Raw genomic sequence first — 21,647 nt, 5'->3', positions numbered from 1 at the left:
GAAGCAAAGACAGGCACAGCGATAGAGTGTTCCTTGGGAAGGACCCAAGGGAAGAGGAAACTCAGGGAGCTGTGGGATGGCAGGGACCTTAGTTTTCACAACTGACACATTAGGGCAGAGTTGCTGGGCTCGTTAGGCCTGGCCTCCTGAGCTGTTTTGTTTCTTTGATGAGAGAGAGTTGATTTCACTGACAACAGTGCGTGTTCTTGCTGACCAGCTCCTGCCAAATGCCCTGAAACAAGACAATATGCTTCCCTCCAACCCATTTAAAACCCAAAAGTCAAAGGGGGCGCACCACTGTATACGTTTATTATATACAATATTAAGGCACAAATTTAAACAGCAGAGGAGAAAAATCTTTGGCAGGCCCAAGGCCATCAGTATTTCTCGTGGGAGGTGTATAAACTCCTTGATTCCTCCCTGCCCCATGTATGTACAAACACACTCCAGCTGAACGATGCTCTACACCAGCCATTCTGTACAACAGAAGGACAACTGGGGGAAGGGGGAGGAAAGCGATCCGACGTTATCTTACAACCCGTTTACCTGTAATATTAATACAACACAAGTGCCACACAGCACAATACTGTAACACACAAGCCAAGGTGTTCGAGGAGGGGCAGAAATGTTTTTGCTAAAGGTTAAGCCACCACTTTAGTCGTAACAGCAGTATTCCACATACACTCTGCTCTAACATGGGGTGCTCTAGAGAAACATCTCTTTTTTGCATTAAAACATCAAGCACAACTAAAGAAGCAAGCATGGACTTTCCTGATCCTTTGGGCTGTAAATTTTCAAATATATACGGAGTTCGTTGCCTGCCAAACGCAAGCGTCATGGACACTGTAAATTTACCCCTGGGATGTTGTTGTAAGTGGTGCTTAACTGAATGCTACAAGTACAAAGGCACATAAATATAGATATACAGGAGGAGGAAACTGCAGGATAATTCTCCTAAAACTGCGCCTCGAGACCAGCACAATGAGCAAACTATGTCACATACAGCCCTGATTCCTGCGTTTGCTCCATAATAATGAGTGAGCTGAAGTAGCCTCCAAGTCACTGTAGTAGGTCCACCAAACTGCCAGCCAGCCATGCCTTTCCAGTTCTCCCCATGCCCTACCCATGCAAACAGAGTCCTTGGTGCTGCCTGTTCACTCTTGTGGAATGCAGCACTATGTATGGCTAGGGAGCCTGTAACCCTCCAGATGTTGAAGGACAGTAAGTCCCATCATACCAAAACATTGGCCCCATTGGCTTGGGCCAATGGGAGTTGGAGTCTAAGAACATCTGAAATGTGTCAAGTTCTTCATCCCTGTGCTAGAGGGAACAAGGAAAGCCCTTGATTTCTTTCTAGCAAAAGGCAGCAAGGCCCTCTCCTTGTCTGAAGGGTCGGGCAAGGAGAAGTGTGTGTGGAATTTCAAGGTGCTGCTGTTTACAGTTATTTTGAGGGCTGACAGCCTCTACAGGCTCTGGGAGGCTTATTTGCGCATAACGCCTTATCAAGAGGTACGAATTGGGTGTTAATGCGGAGACGTTTCTTGGAACAAATAGTTACTAGCACTGTACAGAAGCTTACTGAATTGTTCATTCAGAAAAAAAGAGTACAGCACAGCAGCAAGTGACCAATGGGGAAAAAACTAAAGACATCCAATGCAATCCCCATTGGCATGGCACAGTGGGAACAGGGGTGCTCATTCCCCATCCCTATTCCCTAACAACGCGGGTGAAAATGCACACCTCCCCAGACCAACAACGGCACACAAAACCCTGTTGGCCAAGTATAAATCCATAGTAATAAATCCAATGCAAAAACGTAGCAGGCTGGATCCAGATTAGTTAGCTGAACTTCGGGTCCCATTGAAATCCAACGCAGAAAGTTGTCCCACTGATTTCCAACAGGAACCAAGTGAAACTTACGTTTGGATCCCATTTGCTAAGTGTTGCTGAGCCAAGCATGTATGACATAGGAGACTAAGCTTGTCTAGGTCTTCTTGATGCATGTATGTGAAGACAAGTCTGTCAGTGGTTACTAATCATGATGGCTTTTGCTGTACCCTCCATTTGCCAGGAACCACACATGGGAAGAGTATGTATTATGCTCAGTTTCCACTTGGCCTTTCAACAAAGACAACAGGGCAACCTGGGTGGCTTCCTGGAGTCACCCTTGCTGGTTGGGATAGATGCACAAAGCAGATGGCATACCACTGTTTGAATCTCTAAGAATTAGGGTTAACAGCTTGGTGGTTGGTTTAATAGACAAAGCACTGCTAAACTGCTCAGCATTTTCACAGAACCTGCACGAGACGGAAGAGCAAAGCTTATAGCCCTCGCAAAACATGCACGGCCACACATCAAACAGTTTTGGAAAACTAGCAGGAAACCTAGGAAAAGGGACACTGAAACAAACCTGTTTATAGCAGACCTCAGGACTGTGGGACTGACTTTGTTCTTATACAAGAATCCTGAGAACCGACAACCGCAATTGGCGCAAAAGGCATACATTTACACTTAAAGGTTTCTGAGTCTGGGAATTCTGTTCTGAGAACTGAACTCGACCCCCCAGCACATTCTGCTGGTTACCTCTTGCTCCCCCTCGCCCAGTTTTCTTAATTTCAGCAATATAATGGGGGAAGGGGCATTTTCTGCTGCCGTTCTTAAACAAGTGGGAATGAAAAATCCATGCTGATCAACTTGAAACCACCCAGACATCTAGGCAGCTTCCGATGCTGTTGTTACATAGGATTCCATGCCTGTATTTGACAAGGGAGAGCCATAGTTCAGCGATAAAGCAGAAAGTTCCCAAGGTCAATTCCTCAATATCTCCAGGAAGAGCTGGGAACATCCCCTGCTCGAAACTCTAAGCCCATGACAGTTTATGAGACCACAAATCAGGTTTTAAGGTGCTTTTTAATGACTATTTCTGTTTGGCTGGTAGGTTTCTTGCCCTAGCAGAACAACCCAGCTGCCCAGAGTGGTTGGGGAAACCCAGTCAGAGGGGCGGGGTATAAATAATAAAATTATTATTATTACTACTACTACTACTGGAAAGAGGTAACTAAGTCTCACCTGTAATGCGTGAGAAAACTTTAGATTTGAAGCCAGTGGCAGCCAACGTTGTGCTCTACAGATGTTAGAGGGCTACAGCTCACTCCTAGCTCTCAGCTGGGGCGAAATCCAAGCACATCTGGAGAGCCCCCCCCCATCAGCTACCCATGTTCTAAGCCCTCTTAGCAAGGAAGGACCCTGCTGCTTCTGTGCTGGCAACCGCATGCTGTCGTTGCTCAATAAATATTAAATAGAGGCGAAGAGTTGCGAAAATTTATCAGAAGGGCACGTTGTTCCGCACCCTGTTTTTAACCATCTCTCTCTCTATAAAGGTGGGTAGGAGGGAGATGAAAACAAAAACAGCAGGAAGAAGGCAGTGGGATGATGTCTAAATATAGGGAAGTCCTGCTCCCTCGTCCCAGGGGTGCACGTTGCACAAAACATTTCACAGAGGGAATGTGGCTGCTCTGGTTAGCTAGCAGGTGATTAAAAAAGCAACCACCACTAACTTGGTGGTTGCAGAATTGTCCTTGGCATGCTGACCGTGCCTTCAAAGTTCCTTCCCCCCACCCCCGACAGAAAATGCAGATGCCCATGTCTTCCTTTTGCCATCTCTCTTTCAAATCCACATCTTGTTGGCCAATGTAATTTTTTAAATGATTGTACGTAGCAGGTATCCCAAATGTCCCATCTCCAACGTCTCACATGCTCTGTGCTTTGTTAAAAAGTCTCGTTTGCTGTCTAGATTTAAACTTCTTTGGTCCAGTTTTGTACCATTCTCCAGAGCTCTTGAGTTTTGCACAGCAACAGCAGCAACAGTGCCAACGACGGCAGCACCCTCCTTCAAGGGACTATGTGCACCAGCAGGGGAAACGGCAGCACCTGAGAACTGTGGCTTCAGATAAGGACTTCCATCATGTCTGGATCTGGGAATTCAGGTTTGTGAAGCAGACTGCTGACCCTGCCACCTTTGCTGCTGTCCGGTAGCTTGCCATGGCTGGGAGAGTTCTCTGCGGAGAAACAGCGAAGAGGGCGAAAGTTGATCTTGGGGCCAAAGTGCACATTGCGTTACCACAATTCCCAATTGTTTGGGTGTGGCTTGGTCACCAAATTTAAAGTACAGCGGTACCTCGGGTTACATACGCTTCAGGTTACATACGCTTCAGGTTACAGACTCAGTTAACCCAGTACCTTGGGTTAAGAACTTTGCTTCAGGATGAAAACAGAAATCGTGTGGTGGCAGCAGGAGGCCCCATTAGCTAAAGTGGTGCTTCAGGTTAAGAACAGTTTCAGGTTAAGAACAGACCTCCAGAACGAATTAAGTACTTAACCCGAGGTACCACTGTACTCTTATTCCACTCTAAGAATCATGGCTTCCTCCAAAGAATCCTGGGAACTGTAGTTTGACGAGGGTGCTGGGAAGTGTAGTTCTGTGGGGGGTCACCTGACAATTCTCAGCACGCTTTACAAACTACAGTTCCCAGGACTCTTTGGTTAAAGTGGTATAAAGGCATTTTAAGTGCACAGTGTGGGGGAGACTTGCAAAAACACTATGAGTGGCATCAAAGTTAAAGTGAAAACTGATAGCGGAAGAAGGGAAGTTGGGGGCGGGGAGAGTCTACTTAACTGTTTTCTTCCTACCAGCTGGCTGCTGATTGCTTAAAACTGTGCTGCTTTCCATGGGGGGGGGGGAATATGGGAACCATGTGTCTCACCCCCCGTCCCCCAGATATGGCAAAGCAGATGCTTTTGGAGCAATTCTGAGCAAGGAAACCAGCTGGCAGTGAGAGGGTGCAGCAGATTCTCTTCCTCTGCCAGACACCCACTCAACCTTGCAGCCACCTACAGCTGCTCTGCATAAAAATAAATGGGGCGGGGGGGGAGAGAATAATGGAATTTATATAATGCAACATGCAATTTGACCTTCAGAGGTAAGTGACGGTCTTTTGGAGTTAATCTGAGATATTTTGGGGGTTGGGTACAGCACTCTGTGATGCTATAAATCAGATTTAAGGCACTGTTTGCGGAAGGAGCTATAACTTGCTCCTTTAGAACCGATGCACAATCCTAAACCAAAAGACACATTCTCATGTTGCCGCCCTACAGATTTCTGGAGGAGGAAGCACACCAGTGCCTCAGATAATTGGAGGGTCCTGGTTGGTTCGTATGGGGAAAGGTGGTCCTTGAGGTATTGTGGTCCTCGGCCATTTAAGGCTTTGTAGGTCAAAAACCAGCACTTTGAATTGGGCCTGGGAACTGATAGGCAGCCAGTGTAGTCGGATCAGGATTGGTGTGGACGTGCTCAAGCTATCTTGCTCCGGTGAGCAACCTGGTCACTGAATTCTGCACCAAGTGAAGTTTCTGAACTGCCTTCAGAGGCTGCCCTATGTATAACGTGTTGCAGTCACCTATCCTCAAGGTTACCAGAGCATTGACAACAAAAGTTAGGCTATCTCTGTCCAGATAGGGCCACCAGCTGAAGCTGAGAAAAGACACTCTGGGCCACCAAGGCCACCTGAGCCTCAAGCAACAGCAAAAGGTCCAGAAGTAGCCCCCAAGCTAGGAATATAACCTCACCAAGAGCAGGCAACCTCCCAGCCATCCAGTCTACGGAACCTGCTACCAACAGTGCCTTAGCCTTATCTGAATTGAGCATCAGTTCATCTCTCGTCCAGTCTATTACGGAAGCAAGGCAATGGTCTATTTAAAGCTTTCTTTTCTGGAGACAGAATTTCGTAATTCTAGGTTCTGCACGCTGCAGTTCAAAACACCCTCCCTGCCCTGCTCCTGTTCCCAGGCCCATGGCGTTCAAATTTACTCACCCAGCCTCTCTCCAACGCCTCTGCCTGCAGTGTGCCTTAGGGCTGGGCTGCCGCCCGGGGTGTTAGTCAATTTCCCTCTGCCCGGAAAAGAGGCAGAGTTTGGCCAGAAAAGTTCAGAGGCTTTGTCTGTCTGAGTGCTGCTGTCTTTGCTCCCCGTCTTAGTGTGGCAGACAGTCACCGGCCATGAGGACATTCCAGAAGACAGAGTGGCAGGAGGTGGAGGTGGCAACAAAGGGATGGGCGACTGGTCCTGGGTCTCCTTCCCTAAGAGCAATCCTAGAGGAGCAGGAGAAACAAGAGAGGGAAATGACCCCATTGGTTTAATTAAAGTTCTACTCTATTTTCCCAAAGGCTCAAAGTGGTTTAAATTAACCACACAGCATGTTAAAGCAAAGGGGGGGGGGAGATACAACACACAATACAAAACACCAGATATGCCCCATCTCTGTTATTTTGTCTTTCCCATCCAAGCAATTTAGATTAAAAATGCCAATGCCATGGAACCAACAAGAAGAAAGTGAACAATTGTAAGCAATGACTAGGAAATGGACTGGTCTGTGTGGCTGTACTGTACCCTGCTTGCCACAGTGAATCTTTTTGATAACATACTAGCTGAAGATGGCGTGGTGGCACAGAATGTCCACAAACATTCCAACTGCTTAGAGAACAAAGCAGGCGGGACGTTTGCAGTAAAAGTCCAGTGAGGGAAGGGTAAGTTGCCAGTTTGGCCAAGAGTGTCCTGGGGAAAGAAAGGGAATAAGCAGTTTTACTGGGAAGGCTACAAAGAACTTTCACAAAGCTGGGAAGTAAGGGATAAAGAGATAGGTAGCCTGATGCTGAAGGAGGGAGGCAGGGGAAAAAAGGCCCCCAAAGTAGTGGAATGTGGGAGCTGAACATCAAATCTGGATTTGAACTAACCAATACTCTTGTGTCAATTGCAAAGAATAATAATGATTTAAATGTGAATGCACCACTGACAATGTTCTGCATTTAAACTTTGCCACTTAATGGAAACAAATGTGATTATTTGACTTAACAAATACCTGAGACATATGCTTGCTCTTGTTGTGCTCTTGTATGAATTAAAAATTCATATTGCTTATTTTAAATTAATTGTGTGTGTTCGCGTGCTACATATATTTCAGTATTATTATTATTTTTGCCCAAGTTCAAAGTGCTATAAAGTGTGAATCCCCAACTGCCAAGGGCTTTTGTTTGACCAAGTGCACAGATCAAGCATTTTTAATTGGCTGATCTCCTCCTTTGGTGCTATTTTATATATTGTCATTTTCACTCTGCATCTTCCGCCACAGGGTCCCCATAAAAATCCATAAAATCTGCAACACAATAAAACACCAATCAAAATAGAGTAAGCAAAAGCAACAATGAATTTTACGATATATATACTGTATGTATGAATTGGGTGATTCTGCCTTGTAATGGTGTATCAATGTAAATTTTACACACACACACATATTTCTTTTTTGTGATGGTTGAAATGACCATGATGTTTGTAACAACAAATAAATTCACCCACTCACTCACTCACTAACTCAGCAGGCAAAAGCAACAACAATCCACCTTCATAAAACACAACAGCTAGAAAAGCAACAAGAACCAGCGGAAGCAGACTTGGCCAACCTGGTGCCCTCCCTTTGTTTGGGCTGTAATGGGTGGGGCCAACACATAAGGTGGCAGGGGCTGATGGGAGTTGTAGTCCAAGGCTCTTCTACTATGAGATGGGGAGAGCTGAATCTCTTTGCCAGGGCCCAACTAACACCGAAGCTCACCTATGCTCCCTTTCCAAGTCTTGTCTTCTTTCTTCTCCTCGGTCACCTGGTTGCTGGTGAGGGACGTCTGGCGGGAATGAGTTCCAGTGGCTGCAGCAATGGACGGGACCGACCGAGCAGGTCGCAAGCTTGAAGCATCAGTTTTGCCAAAGTCCTTCCTGGACCGCTGCTGAAGCACTTTGATCATGGCATCTTTCTCTATGATTTTTGCATGCAGGTTCTTTATCCTGTTAAAATATGCAGATAAACATGTTCCAGAGATGAGAAGAGGTTTGAAAGGAGGTGGCCTGGTTCCACAACGCTGCTATGACAAATTCAGTTTTAGTACCGGTATCTGTTAAAAGAAGTGCCCAAACTGCAACTGTAGGAGTTTGCAAAGTGTGTTTATCAATGGAGGTGGTGTATATTTAGTTTCCTGCGTCTGACAAGTGAGTGTTTATCACAGAGGGAGAATATCTGTGGAATCAACCTGACTGCAACATTATAAAATTTGCAGAAATCGGCTCAATTTTCACAGGTTGCAGAAAGCAGACTTTCCAGGTTCAGAACCTTTAAATTCTTTAGCACAGAGAATCCACAATTACAACTCTAATTTTAATTTGAAACGAATCAAAATGCAAAATTTTGCCAAGTGCTTAATAAGGCAAGAGGAATGCTCTATGTACTGTTTTGAATAACCAAACAGTAGAATGTCTGAAACTCAAAACTGCTCCTTCATACACATTGATGGAACCTGTCTGTCTCCAGAGACAATTGAGTGCACCTTCAAACTGCTACAATAGAAGCACCTAAGTGACCTCACTGGGGCACAAGCCTGAGCAGCATGTCTGAAAGTCCTGGGCTGCCCAGACAACAAGACCCCCTTTCGGCCTCACTGATGTGGTCCAAAGGAAAGCAGAGCAATATGTTTGGCACCAGGAGTTGCTAGAAGGAGGCGTACAAGGCATCATCCAATTGCCTTAGGGATTCCCCTCTGGATTGGTGTAGATCAGGGGTCAGCAACCTTTTTCAGCTGTGGGCCGGTCCACCGTCCCTCAGACCATGTGGAAGGCCGGACTATATTTTGAAAAAAATATATGAACGAATTCCTATGCCCCACAGATAACCCAGAGATGCATTTTAAATAATAGCACACATTATACTCATGTGAAAACACCAGGCAGGCCCCACAAATAACCCAGAGATGCATTTTAAATAAAAGGACACATTCTACTCATGTAAAACACACTGATTCCCGGACCGTCCATGGGCCGGATTTAGATGGTGATTGGGCCGCATCCGGCCCCCAGGCCTTAGGTTGCCTACCCCTGGTGCAGGGTTTACTCCTTAGCTTTATCTTCTCCTGGAGATATCTCAAAGGCAGTAGAGTTTTCCTTCTCCTAGATGGGCTACCTTCCCAGGTTGCCGAGCCCCATCTGCCCCTCACTTCCCTCTACACATTGGTCTGCAGTAACTGCCTTCTTGACTGTTGGACCCACTATTGGTTTTGTCCGGTCAATCTGCCAGAGCCTGTCTTTGCTTGCAGGGGAAGTCTGTAACCCACCAAGGTTTAACCAGGTTTAACCAGCCACTTGAAGCTGGGTGTGGCTGCTGTTGCACATACATACAGTGGTACCTCGGGTTACATACGCTTCAGGTTACATAAGCTTCAGGTTACAGACTCCGCTAACCCATAAATAGTACCTTGGGTTAAGAACTTTGCTTCAGGATGAGAACAGAAATCATGCTCCGGCGGCGCGGCAGCAGCAGGAGGCCCCATTAGCTAAAGTGGTGCTTCAGGTTAAGAACAGTTTCAGGTTAAAAACGGACCTCCGGAACGAATTAAGTACTTAACCCGAGGTACCACTGTACCTGGCCTCCACAGTATTTGGTAAAGCATGCTTTTACTAGAGTCTTATTTGGGTGCTCATGGGGTCAGAGGGAGAGTTAAGCTGCGCATTCACACTGTGCCTGCCCCTATGTTCCCACCACCATGCCTTGGGCTAACGCGATGGTGTTGAATTGGTGTGCCAGCCAGAATATCAAGACAGTCAAGAGGCTTCAGCACTGCGGGTGCTCATGTAAATCCCACAGTAGCTACTTGACAGCTGCTCCTTACGTGTATTCCATGTCCTGACACCGTCGGTTGGCTTGCAAAATCTCTTCTTCCTCCTGCCACATGCGGACCTCCAGGGAGCTTTCACTGTAGCTCCCGTTCCGCGAGTGATTAATGGCTGAGGCATCCCTGGCAACGAGAGAGAGAAAGACGGGGGGGGGGGGGGACACTTCAGTTTTGATTTGGTCAAAAGATAAGGAGCATAAATAATCTTCCTTATACTAGGTCAGAATATTTGCATCTCCAGCCCAATATTTCCTATTCTGACTGGCAGCTGCTCTCCAGGGGTCTCTGGCAGAGGGAGATCTGTCTCTTGGTCCTTTTAACTGTAGAGGCGTGGTATTGAACACGGAGCTAGAGATGGGCAGAGCTGTCAAAATACAGTTTTTCATAGCTCCACGCTTATGTTCTGTTCTCCACATTTCCACATCGGTTTGCAAGTCTTTTTTTTCCATTTTAAGTCCCCATGAAAATTCATCAGCTTGGTGTGCATTTCTCCTATACTGTGAACAACCCTGAGATCTACAGGTGAAGGGTGGTACACTAATTCATTCATTCATTCACATTTGTGTATGCAATTTTGCCTTACTTAGTTATTTACTTAATGCCACCTACCATTCACCAGCAAGACCCAGGGAGAGGCGCCTGCCCTGTGGAACACCCTCCCACCATATGTCAAGGAAATAAACAACTATCTGACTTTTAGAAGACATCTGAAAGTAGCCTTGTTTAGGGAAGTTTTGTATGTTTGATGTCTTATCATGTTTTTAATATTCTGTTGTGAGCCACCCACAGTGGGCGGGGTATAAATAATAAATATTATTACTGTTGTTGTTGTTGTCACAAAAATTTAAAATTCAGTATTAAACATAAACAAGTTACATTCACAAGATACAGAAATACACATTTTTGCAAAGCAATTTCCCCTAATATAATGCGTTGACTACTGTTAGCACTCCTGTGCACACTTTATCTTTGAACACACTTTTGGAACACAAAATACTCGGCTGAAGAACTGTACTGCAAGATATGGAGAAGGCTGGCTTTGTTTCGGTTCGTGTCAACATTTCAGAAAGTGTGTGCTGGGTAAAGGTAAAGGTAAAGGGACCCCTGACCATTAGGTCCAGTCGTGGCCGACTCTGGGGTTGCGGTGCTCATCTCGCTTTATTGGCCAAGGGAGCTTCCGGGTCATGTGGCCAGCATGACTAAGCTGCTTCTGGCGAACCAGAGCAGCACACAGAAATGCCGTTTACCTTCCCGCTGGAGTGGTACCTATTTATCTACTTGCACTTTGACATGCTTTCGAACTGCTAGGTTGGCAGGAGCAGGGACCAAGCAACAGGAGCTCAACCCGTCGCGGGGATTCGAACCACCGACCTTCTGATCGGCAAGCCCTAGGCTCAGTGGTTTAACCCACAGCGCCACCTGCATCCCTAGTGCTGGGTAGGTTTGCCTTTAAATGTAAACTAAATTTAATTACTCTCTCATTACTCTACCTGGAACTTTCTGTATGCTAAGCTGGTACTTGAACACTAAGCTATGTTCTTTCTCCCCACAGTGAGTCATCTGCAACATGAAGCCACAGCAGATTTTTTTGAAAACCAAAATCTGCACCCAACCTAAAATAAAAGCTGTAGAAAAGCAGTAAAGTTTTCCACTAGACAGGACGCAACAGACAGAGGCTATATGCCACTATAGCAATTTACCACCTGCTTTGCCATGCAGGGCCACCCAAGACGGACAGGTCATAGCCAAGAGTTTAGACTAAATGTGATCCACCTGGAGAAGGAACTGGCAATGCACTCCAGTATTTTGCCAAGAAAACTCCACGGACATAAAAAAGAGAAGTTTTGAGAAGAAAGTGATAGTTTCCAAGGCATGCTCTGGTTCATGGGGTCACGGAAAGTCAAACACGACTAGGACGACTAAACAACAACAAACAACAAATGGTCATCTATATTCGCCCAAAAAGTCACCCACTACTGGAGAACACCCACAGCCAAGTCTTTATCCACAGCACCGACTCATCTTCCTGAAGAAGAATTCTGCAGAATTCAAAGACTATTTGAATAGTTTTTCAGTATAAAACCCTTTCCTTCTCTTTCTGAAGTTCAGGGGCAAACGTGGATCCGTTTGTGACTAAAATGCCACCACTCGCACACAAGACAAGAGGTATCAGCCGGCATGGGAGAGGTTTGCAGGAGCACAAGGCATATTTCAAGGAGGGAAAGCCCCCAGGTGGCTCCGGGAGCCTTCAAAGCATCCCAGTGAGGGCCAAGCTTGCTTAAGTGGCCACAAAATACTGGCTGACTGTTGAAGGAGAAAATGGACATTGTGCAGGTGGCATGTGGTGAAGAGGCCGTGACTAGCTATAACACAGAAAAGAGGCCTCCATATGACGGCCTTTTGGCTGCATAAACATTATCATTTTAAGGCACATTCCTTCTCTCGAAGAACTCTGGGCACTGTACCCATCACAGAGTTACAATTCCCAGAAACCCTTCTGAATTCTTTCCAGTAGGGAAATATATTTCTGTTGTGCTTTATAGTGTGTACACATTTTTTGTTGCAAGTTCCAGTTGTTTACTGTTCTATATCAGGGTTTCCTAAACTGTTGTTGGACTACAACTCCCATCATCCCTGACCACTGGTCCTGCTAGCTGTGGATGATGGGAGTTGTAGTCCAAGAACAGCTGGGAGACCCAAGTTTGGGAAACCCTGATCTATATACCGATTTGAGTTTCGAGCCCAATGTACGTTTTCATTTTCTTCTTTTTAAAAAGGCAAATGCAAACAATGCTGACAGACTCTTTCTTCCATTAGCCATTTCCCTACTTTTCCGTGGAAGTTGCCGCCGCGGCGTTCATGGCAAAATGCCGAATGGCGCTCTCTTCGAGGTATTTCTGCTCCCACTTGGTCATGTCGGCTTCCAGAGCCAGAATCCTCTCCTCCTTCTCACGAACCAGTTCCATTAACGCAGGGACGTTGTATTCTGGCAGGGGGGCTGCCTGGTAGCTCCCTTGCCGCTAGAGAAAAGCAAACGAAAACGTAGTTAGCAGTGCCCACCAGAAACAAAACAAAAACAAGAGGCCTGCTGGAGCCAATCAGAGTTTAAGCTAGCTAGCCCAACATCATAACTACTATAACACAGATGCCACATTCTTATACCATGTGTAACAATCACAGCTTCGTCCAAGGAATTCTGGGCACTGTAGTCTGTTATAGGTGCTGGGAATTATAGCTCTGTGGGGGGTAGGTGTCCTAACAATTCTCAGCACCCTTAACCATTTTTTACCATCATCATCCACCCTTGAACAGGAAACCTCAGGGGGGTGGTTACGACAATTTAAAATTGAGTATTAAACAAATCAGTGTCACAGGAATAGGGTGGGTCCTGAAAACACAAATTTCAGGTGTACAGAGGTGCATCTTCCGCATTCACCAAAAGCTGTATAGTGAAGGTGCTAGATGCATCTGCACTGCTAAAACAACTGCTAAAGTGGTTTAACAGTGCTTTAAATGTATAGTGTGAATGTGATCAGCAGCACCTTGAAGACTAACCTGTTTATTGTTTATTATACATTTCAATATTTCTCCTGCCTTTCTATATATAGTATGTAAAAGCTCAGTTTACAGGTGTGTAGATGTGTGTGTGTGTGTGTAGGATGGACAAATCCGTCTATTTATGGCGTGTGCCATTTTCAAATGTGTTCATAGTTAGATTGGTTGTGACACTTTTTTGCATTAATCTGTGATTACTTTTTTTAAAAAGAAAGAAATCTAAACAAAAACATGTACTTAAATTTGTATTTTATCACAAAATACATCTCAAAATACATATTTTATCTCAGTGTACTGTATGCACTTCTAGATGCATTTTATCCACATGTTTCTCATAGGAATTCTGCCATTTCCCATCCACACCAGTGGGTGGTGCTTAGTGAAATATTTCCATGCTGTGTCGCTTCCCATCACCAATAAAAGAGGAAGGCAGTCCTTGATTGTTTAGCTTATCGTTGTCCTCACTAACATTATATGCCCTTGTTTTGACAGTTCAGTCGCTGATTAGGAAAAGATGTGTCCCCCCCTCCCCCGACGGGACTGGAGAATCCCCACAAGTGGAACTGCACTGATATTATAAAGAAGAAAAATAGCTGCTGGACTTCTGTGATGTGCACTTGAAAGCAATGTGTCATGATTTGGATCAGTGTAACCCTGTTCTGTAAGGGACGTGGGTGGCGCTGTGGGTTAAAACACATAGCCTAGGACTTGCCGATCAGAAGGTCTGCGGTTCGAATCCCTGCGACGGGGTGAGCTCCCGTTGCTCGGGCCCTGCTCCTGCCCACCTAGCAGTTCGAAAGCACATCAAAGTGCAAGTAGATAAACAGGTACCGCTCCGACGGGAAGGTAAACGGTGTTTCCGTGCACTGCTCTGGTTCGCCAGAAGAGGCTTAGTCATGCTGGCCACATGACCCAGAAGCTGTATGCCGGCTCCCTCGGCCAATAAAGCGAGATGAGCGCCGCAACCCCAGAATCGGCCACGACTGGACCTAAGGGTCAGGGGTCCCTTTACCTTTACCTTTACCCCAGTTCTGTGTCTTTTGTTTGCTGACACTCGGGTCCTACGTCTGATTTGTCTCGGTTTGTGGACATTCCAAAAGAATGCACCAAAACATTTGGTGCATGTAAATTTTACGCATTCTGTACTCGCTTTCACTGTAAAATATGCATTTTCTGTTGCTTCGTTGCTTTTATTCCCCGCCTCATGCACGTTGAATGCATTTTTGTGCAAAATGTGGGTTTTTGTGCATACTTTTGGGGATCAAAACTACACGGCAAAAGCTGAGAAGTGTATAATCCGATAGCTGAATTCCAACCCGGGAAGCAAGTTTGGGAACATCGAATCAGGTCAGTCTGCTGCAAAAAGTGGACCAAAGGAATTCCGTCCCGTGGACAACAGGAAGTGATAACAAAAAGGTTTTAAATGATTTCCAGACTTTCCTTCTGATATGGGTGGTCAGAATTGGGGTCAGGGAGAGCAAGCCTTCCGCTGTAGACAAGTACAGTAGTTTTCTTCCTCATTCCACCCCAGTTGCTGAACCACTGTGGTTACTTGAAAGAAAGGACATTTCACATGACTCATTCTCCTGTAAATGCACTTTCTGTGTGCTCCCCTGACCCAGTAATCCCCCCACCCTGTTCTAACAAAGAGTAGCACATATTAAAAAGTTAAGTTAGTTCCCATTTCCTTCAATATTTGAAAGTGGCATGTATCTGGAACTTGATTTTATTTATATACCACAACAGCGTGCATGCCACTTTACAAAAAAAAACAACAACAAGAGGACAGACCCCTGCCCTGAGGAACTTACAATCTGAAATCTTACATAGCGGTAACAGAGGAGAAGGAAGGGAAGCAGAGTCACAGCTAAGTAGAGAAATAATATGCTTTTTCAGCTGCATGTACTTAGTTAGGGCTTGGCTGCAGGCTGAATTTTTGGTGATATGTACGTTAAGCCAACTAAAATTCTTTAAAATCGGCAGACAAACCAGATCAAAGAAATGCCTTTCTGTGCAATTGATTTGGCCATCACAATAAGGGCGATTCCAGACTGCGGCTATTTTCGGGTGGGATTCAATCACAAACTAGCAATTTTGGGTTGTGAATTATACAGGTACAGTGGTACCCCTGGTTGCGAACGGGATCTGTTCTGGAGGCCCATTCACAACATGAAAAGAGCACAACCCGCAGCGGCGCGTCTGCACATGCGCGGGTGGCGATTTGCCACTTCTGCGCATGATGTCATTTTGTGCATCTACGCATGCATGAGCGGCGAAACCCGGAAGTAACCCTTTCCGGTACTTCCGGGTCACCGTAGGACGTAACCTAAAAGCACGTAACATGAAGCAGACGTAACATGAGGTATGACTGTAGTTGACTGGGAGGGATTCTTGCACCACAGACCCACTTCCCTAAAAGATCAAACTGCTTGCGGGAAGGAAAGTGATGGGGAAATGGACTGGGCAGAGTGAGGCAGTGCTTGCTTTTATGCAATGACATCCAACTGCCTGCAAACAAATCAGGGTGAATGCTCATTGAGCAGGCAAATCAGGATGGGCACTGGATAAACTGGTCACCTGCTCCCTAGGTCAAAAGATATCTAAGATACAGGATTCCAGCTGCTCACACAAGGCATATTTCAACTGGCAACCATGGGTATTTTTCACTGCATGTAGGTCAGTGTCCCAGCTAAACTACACCAGGAAGAGAAAGTATGTTATATATAATCTAAAAAGCCAGGAGGGGGGCGGGACACATGTATTTATGGCTTATGGGACAAGGCTTGTCCGGGACCTGACAGTCCATAAATAGAAGAGTGTTTAAATAGCTGTTTCAGAATTTGTCTCCCTTGAGTTAATAGGTATCCCATAATCAGAAGATCAGATGCAATCTCCTTCCTGCACTCAGCACATTTAACAGCATTTTACAAAACAAGGCAAGCTCCTCCTCCCGTCTTCAGCCAGGCCAGTTTGGGCCACAGGCTCTGATCCAGCTACCATCAGTCATTCCAAAGTCCCACAGAAATCAATGGGAAAAGTTCCGCCACACCTTGCTCCACGTCCTATAGCTCTCAGTGGGTCTTTAGTTATGACTAACTTGAGCTGGGTCAATGCCTTTATCACAAAATGAATTTTTAAAGGGGTGATAAGTGTCCTGGAAATTATTCCCCACCCAATCTTGCAGAGGAAATGATATTCCCGCGTGGCTTCACGCCATCCACCCAGAATAATTGAGGGCATTTGTTGGGGGTTCTCAGTGAAGTCGAAAGCTCTCCTTAGAGCAAACGTCAACAAAACCCAATGTATTAATTTTCCAAACTGGCTTGAAATTTACCAGGACGTGCCAGGGTGCTGTTTTTACACTAGTTCATCTGTGCATGAAAATATCCAGAAGGCATCCTCTAAATTCCAATTTGGCAGCTACAACGAGGTCCCCATCAAGTCGTTCGCAGAAAAGCCATGTAATTGAATCAAAGGAGTCGTTTCCCGCAGCCAAGTCATTAAATTGGTAGAATTTAGTTGAATTTGCTCCCACTAAACGAGTCTTGTGAGCTTGTCCTCTGGCAAATGGATTAGTATAAGCCAATGATTGAATAAACACAGGTGGACTCTCATCTCAAGTGGGAGTTTTCCAGTTTCGGCTTTTAACTGAGAGAGTGCCCCTGGGGACTCTTAATGTGGACTTTTAAAAAAATGAGATCTCAGAAAACTGCAACTGCTCGATCCTGGAAAGCTCCATATTTGCAGGAATATGTGAATAAAACCTAGCTTCTAAGATTTGCAAGACTGTGCAAACCACAAGAATCCACCAGATTTTTAATATACCAGAAAGCGACTTCCCACATTTCAAAAGGAACTTGAGCCAAACGACTTCTCCAGATGTCCCTGTGCAAGGACTGGCTCACAGTAGATTTTAACTTGCTGGATTTTTATGCAAGTTCAAGATGTCATGCTTGCTTCACAGGCCTATGGCTAACAACACAATGACATTGCTGGTTGTTGTTTTAAATTTGTAATTTACGTTCAAAAGCCTTTTCTGCTCAACCAATGAACGATGTGAAAATTGTAGATATACAGAAATTCTTTTGCCTGCATGGTACTAGATCTCAAGATCATATGCTACTGATCTGACTGTAGTAGCATTTTCAAGTCCACAACTCTCCCTAGGAGTTGGATTATTAATATTAAACATGAGCAAAGGACCAAAATATATATTCTAGGCATTGCAGAGATTGTAAAAAGTAGGGCAGCCCCTGCCTACTGACTCACAACTTACTAGGCATGATACAAGAGGATAAAGGAACAGGGAGGGAGGAGGAAAGCAAGTATTGGAGCAACAGGGTGGCTAGGGAAATCTAGCCTGATGGGCGGGGTATAAATGAATGAATGAATGAATGAATGAATATTATTATTATTATTATTATTATTATTATTAGCCAAAATATTAGGTCAGACTGGTCTCTCCCTTGCTGTCATGTCATTTCTGGGAGGCAGGAGATGTAGTCTCCCAGTGGTCCTTGAGCTGCCTGCAAAGCACACATTTAAAACATATTTGAGGCATGCCCCCCAAAGAATCATGGGAACTGTAGCTTACACCTCACATAACTACAATTCCCAGCACCCTTAGCAAACTATGGTTCCCAGGGTTCTCTGCGGCTAGTGACGAAAGCTGAATTGTGTCTTCCTTCAGATCCACACTCCCCAGGCAATGGGCTGCCAGCTGAACTTGGCTCCTACTAAACCAACAGGAACTACAGCCAACTGATTTTGGCTACAACCCCTATACCCATGAACAGGGAAACTCGCTGAATTCAACGGGGTTTCCTTCTGAGTAGGTCGGCAGAGGACTGCGTGGCTGGTCTGGATCTAACTGTATGGGATCAAATCCAAAGGGTAACACCTGTAATGATACTATCCTGCAAAATAACCCCTAACAAACCAGCAGCCCAGCAGTGGTGTGGTACCTGCGTGCTATATTTATGGAAGAGGCCTCAGCTTGAACTGTGGGCTTTGACACATCACAGGTGTGGTGTGGCGGAGCTTTGGACAGGTATATTTCTGCAGGCACCTTCAGCAATGTCAGACTGCCTCTGCCAGCGTGTCCACAGAACCCCCAAATCGACTGTTCTCGACCCCGCAAGGTGCAGTGACCGTCGTGTTGGAGGGGGGGCAGCACCAACACAACGGCCGCCGCAGCTAATCTTGATGGCAGGTTGCCATAGGTTTGAAATGAGAGGCGCTTTTGGGAGACGCAACACCCCACGTTCTGTCTCACCTGCTGCATCCTCAGGGATTCCAGCTCTCTCTCCAGCCTGGTGCGCAGGCGGCGCTCCATCTGCTCCCGTTTCTCGTAGGCCGCCTGCAGCTGGGTCAAGGCCTGCTGAAGCTTCTCCACTTTCTCGACGTGAGCTTGCTTCTTGCACAGCTGGAGGGCAGCAGGGTTGCCACAGGGGGAACACAGAGACATTAGGAGGAAGAGGAGGGTGACAGCACAGAGCTTGCGCACGGCGGAAAACATTGTAAGTTTTATGGAGGTTAAGTCCCTGCATCCAAGTCAACTCCAGATCTCAGACACCAGGGTGATCCATCTGTCACAATGCTTTAGCTGAGATTCCTGCATTGCAGGTAAAAGGTAAAGGGACCCCTGACCATTAGGTCCAGTCGTGGCCGACTCTGGGGTTGCGGCGCTCATCTCGCTTTATTGGCCGAGGGAGCTGGCGTAAAGCTTCCGGGTCATGTGGCCAGCTTGACTAAGCCACTTCCGGAGACCCAGAGCAGCGCACGGAAATGCCGTTTACCTTCCCACTGGAGCACTTTGAAGTGCCTTCGAACTGCTATGTTGGCAGGAGCAGGGACCGAGCAATGGGAGCTCACCCCGTTGCGGGGATTCGAACCGCCAACCTTCTGATCGGCAAGTCCTAGGCTCTGTGGTTTAACCCACAGTGCCACCCGCGTCCCTCCTGCATTGCAGGAGGTTGGAGGTTGGACTAAATGATCCTTGGGACCCCTTCCAACTCTACAATTCCATGATTCGAAGCAAATCCCAAGCGTTGACGTGCTGCTGCCAGTCAAAGCTTTCAGTCCCAAACTAAAGAGGCTGTTTGTTTGACTCTGTTGTTTACTGCTCGCTCAATATGATAGGAGGCAAGATCCTAAGACTCTAAGCTTTCATTTTAGAAAAACCCAAGTTGCCAGACCTCATGACCATGGTGGAAAGATTGACAACTATTCTGTGGGAGGGGGGGGATAGGGGTTCAGTGGCCAGAGAAGGGGGCCTCAGTACTCTACAGATCCCTACCTCTAATCTAACAAAGTTGTTTAACCCTAACAAATGCCACTAACCTTATTTCTAGTGAACCTCTCAACTTGATCACCCTAGAATAGTAGTGGACTGCATAATATACCAAAAATTAAATGCAAAGTACCTCGTTATATAATCCATAAATTGACATAAACCTTTCAGACTGATATTTGGTCTATTTGTGTAGCTAATGGTCCCAGCGTTCTCCTGAGAAAATGTCCGTTGAGTTTTGCTCCTCTAAGTAATTTCAGATTTTGTGCTGATTTGTCATTAACGGTGGCTTGTCACACTCTCTTATATTAGGATGTTGAGGGAGGAGTTTCATATTTCCTTGGTTTCTAGCAACCAAGCATATCATGTGCTGGAAAATATTCAGCAGCTGCTGTAAGACAGCAACCCTAAATATACTTACTTGGAAGTAAGCCCCGCTGAGCTCTGCGGCATTGCTTAGAAAACACGGTTAGGATCAGGCTGCAGATGTGAATGCTAACAGTAAAATGTCTTTGTGCAAAACCACACCATACAATTAAAGCACTCTTAAACCAGTTTAAACAGCCATGCCTTCTCCCAACAAATCATGGGGACTTTAGTGAGTTCGCCTTCATCGATCCCTCTTCACAGGAAACTCTGGGGATTATAGCTCTGTGAAGCTCTCCTAGCAACTCTCAGGACCCTTAACAAACTACAGCTCCCAGAATTCTTAGGGTGAAGCCATGAGTGTTTAAAGTGGTGTCATAGAGATTTAAATGTAGAGTGCAGATAGGGCATGTATTTGAGAGAGAGGGAGAGAGAGAGAAAGAAAAGTGTAGGGTGGTGAACTGAACTGAAGGACGGTCTGGTGTTACCTCCTCTTCTAGCCTGACGACTTTGGCTTGTGCGCCGTTGAGCGCCTGGTCCAGGATTTCAATGTGCCTTCGCTGCTCCTCGCTGGTCAAGCGCAGGGCTGCCAAGTCCATTTCCAGCTTCTCTTTCTCTTTCAAATGCTCTTTGTCTGGAAGGGGAGGCAACGGCCAGCTGCATCAGAAGCTCTCACAGACCCAGGAGGGACACTGAACAGAAATAAACTCAAACAGAGGCAACGTGGTGCATTGGTCATGGCAGGGCTGCAGGACCCTTCTCAGCTAGAGGGCCAGGTTCCAGCCAGATGGGCGGGGTATATAAATAATAATTATTATTATCAATGTGGGTTGACCAATGATGTAACACAGTGTTTATCACACTTGGACCTCCAGTTGTTTTGGGATGACAATTCCCATAATCCCTGGTGGTCTTGCTAGCTAGGGACGTTGGGAGTTGTAGTCCAAAAGTAGCTGGAGACCCAAGTTTGGGAAAGACTGACGTAACACATTCTACACACCAGCCACACAAAAGCCAACACAAAGCTCCCTACCAAGCTCTCCATCCAGGCAAGCGAGAGGCATTATCACAGTTCAAGGACATGTTTCAGCCAGGAGAAACTACTCAAGGAAGGCACGAAGCAGGGCACAGACTCAGGCCAGGGTGTCATTTGCAGAGTCTTTAGGGCCAGGCAAGTAGACCACATCCGGCCTCCAGGTCTGGGGATTCCCTGTTCCTGGGCTAGGGTGTCAGACTAGGACCAGAGAGACCCACATTCAAATCTCTGCTCGGCCACTGGGTCACTGAGTCAAACCCACCTCACAGGGCTCTTGCGAGAGGGAGGGAAGAACCACTTCTGCTACTACCATGAGCTCCTTGAAAGAAAGGCGAGATATGAATACATAAAGACTTTCAGAGTTTCATTGGGCAGGCTGCAGAGGTGTAGCAAGGCTCCCTTGTCCCCATGGCAAAGAGTGTATCAGTGCACCGACCTCCAACCCTTGCCAAGGCTCTCCCAGAAGTGGAGGAACAGGCCAGGCAAACTCCTAGCTATTCCGAGCCAGAGTGAAGACCCGCAATTTTGCATCTCCCTGGGTTTGTGTCCTAGGTAGGGGCCAACCTGGTCAACCCCTAGACATGCCCCTGGCAGGCTGTCTTACTCCCTGTCATTCATTATGGAACCTATTTGAACT

The 21,647-nt window shown here is 46.1% G+C and overlaps 1 protein-coding gene across 7 annotated transcripts in view; it reads right to left on the bottom strand.

Annotated features, from left to right (window-relative positions):
• Nucleotides 1-292: 292 nt before the first annotated feature.
• Nucleotides 293-21,647, bottom strand: part of AMOTL1 (angiomotin like 1) — a 78,906-nt gene continuing 57,551 nt past the window's right edge. For all 7 annotated transcript variants that reach the window (XM_081860170.1, XM_081860169.1, XM_081860173.1 and 4 more), the window contains 7 exons: nt 20,463-20,608; nt 18,592-18,741; nt 12,591-12,781; nt 9,759-9,884; nt 7,661-7,887; nt 5,871-6,146; nt 293-4,058 (listed from right to left, as the gene is read on the bottom strand). In XM_081860170.1, the coding sequence (XP_081716296.1) occupies nt 3,946-4,058; nt 5,871-6,146; nt 7,661-7,887; nt 9,759-9,884; nt 12,591-12,781; nt 18,592-18,741; nt 20,463-20,608 (1,229 nt within the window). In that variant the 3' untranslated portion in view covers nt 293-3,945. The remainder of the gene's footprint in view (nt 4,059-5,870; nt 6,147-7,660; nt 7,888-9,758; nt 9,885-12,590; nt 12,782-18,591; nt 18,742-20,462; nt 20,609-21,647) is intronic.

The sequence above is a fragment of the Podarcis erhardii genome, assembly GCF_964252035.2.
Source record: "Podarcis erhardii genome assembly, chromosome: 4".
Lineage (NCBI taxonomy): Eukaryota > Metazoa > Chordata > Lepidosauria > Squamata > Lacertidae > Podarcis > Podarcis erhardii.
The sequence above is the reverse complement of the archived record's forward strand: the minus strand, read 5'-3'. Positions and strand labels throughout refer to the sequence as shown.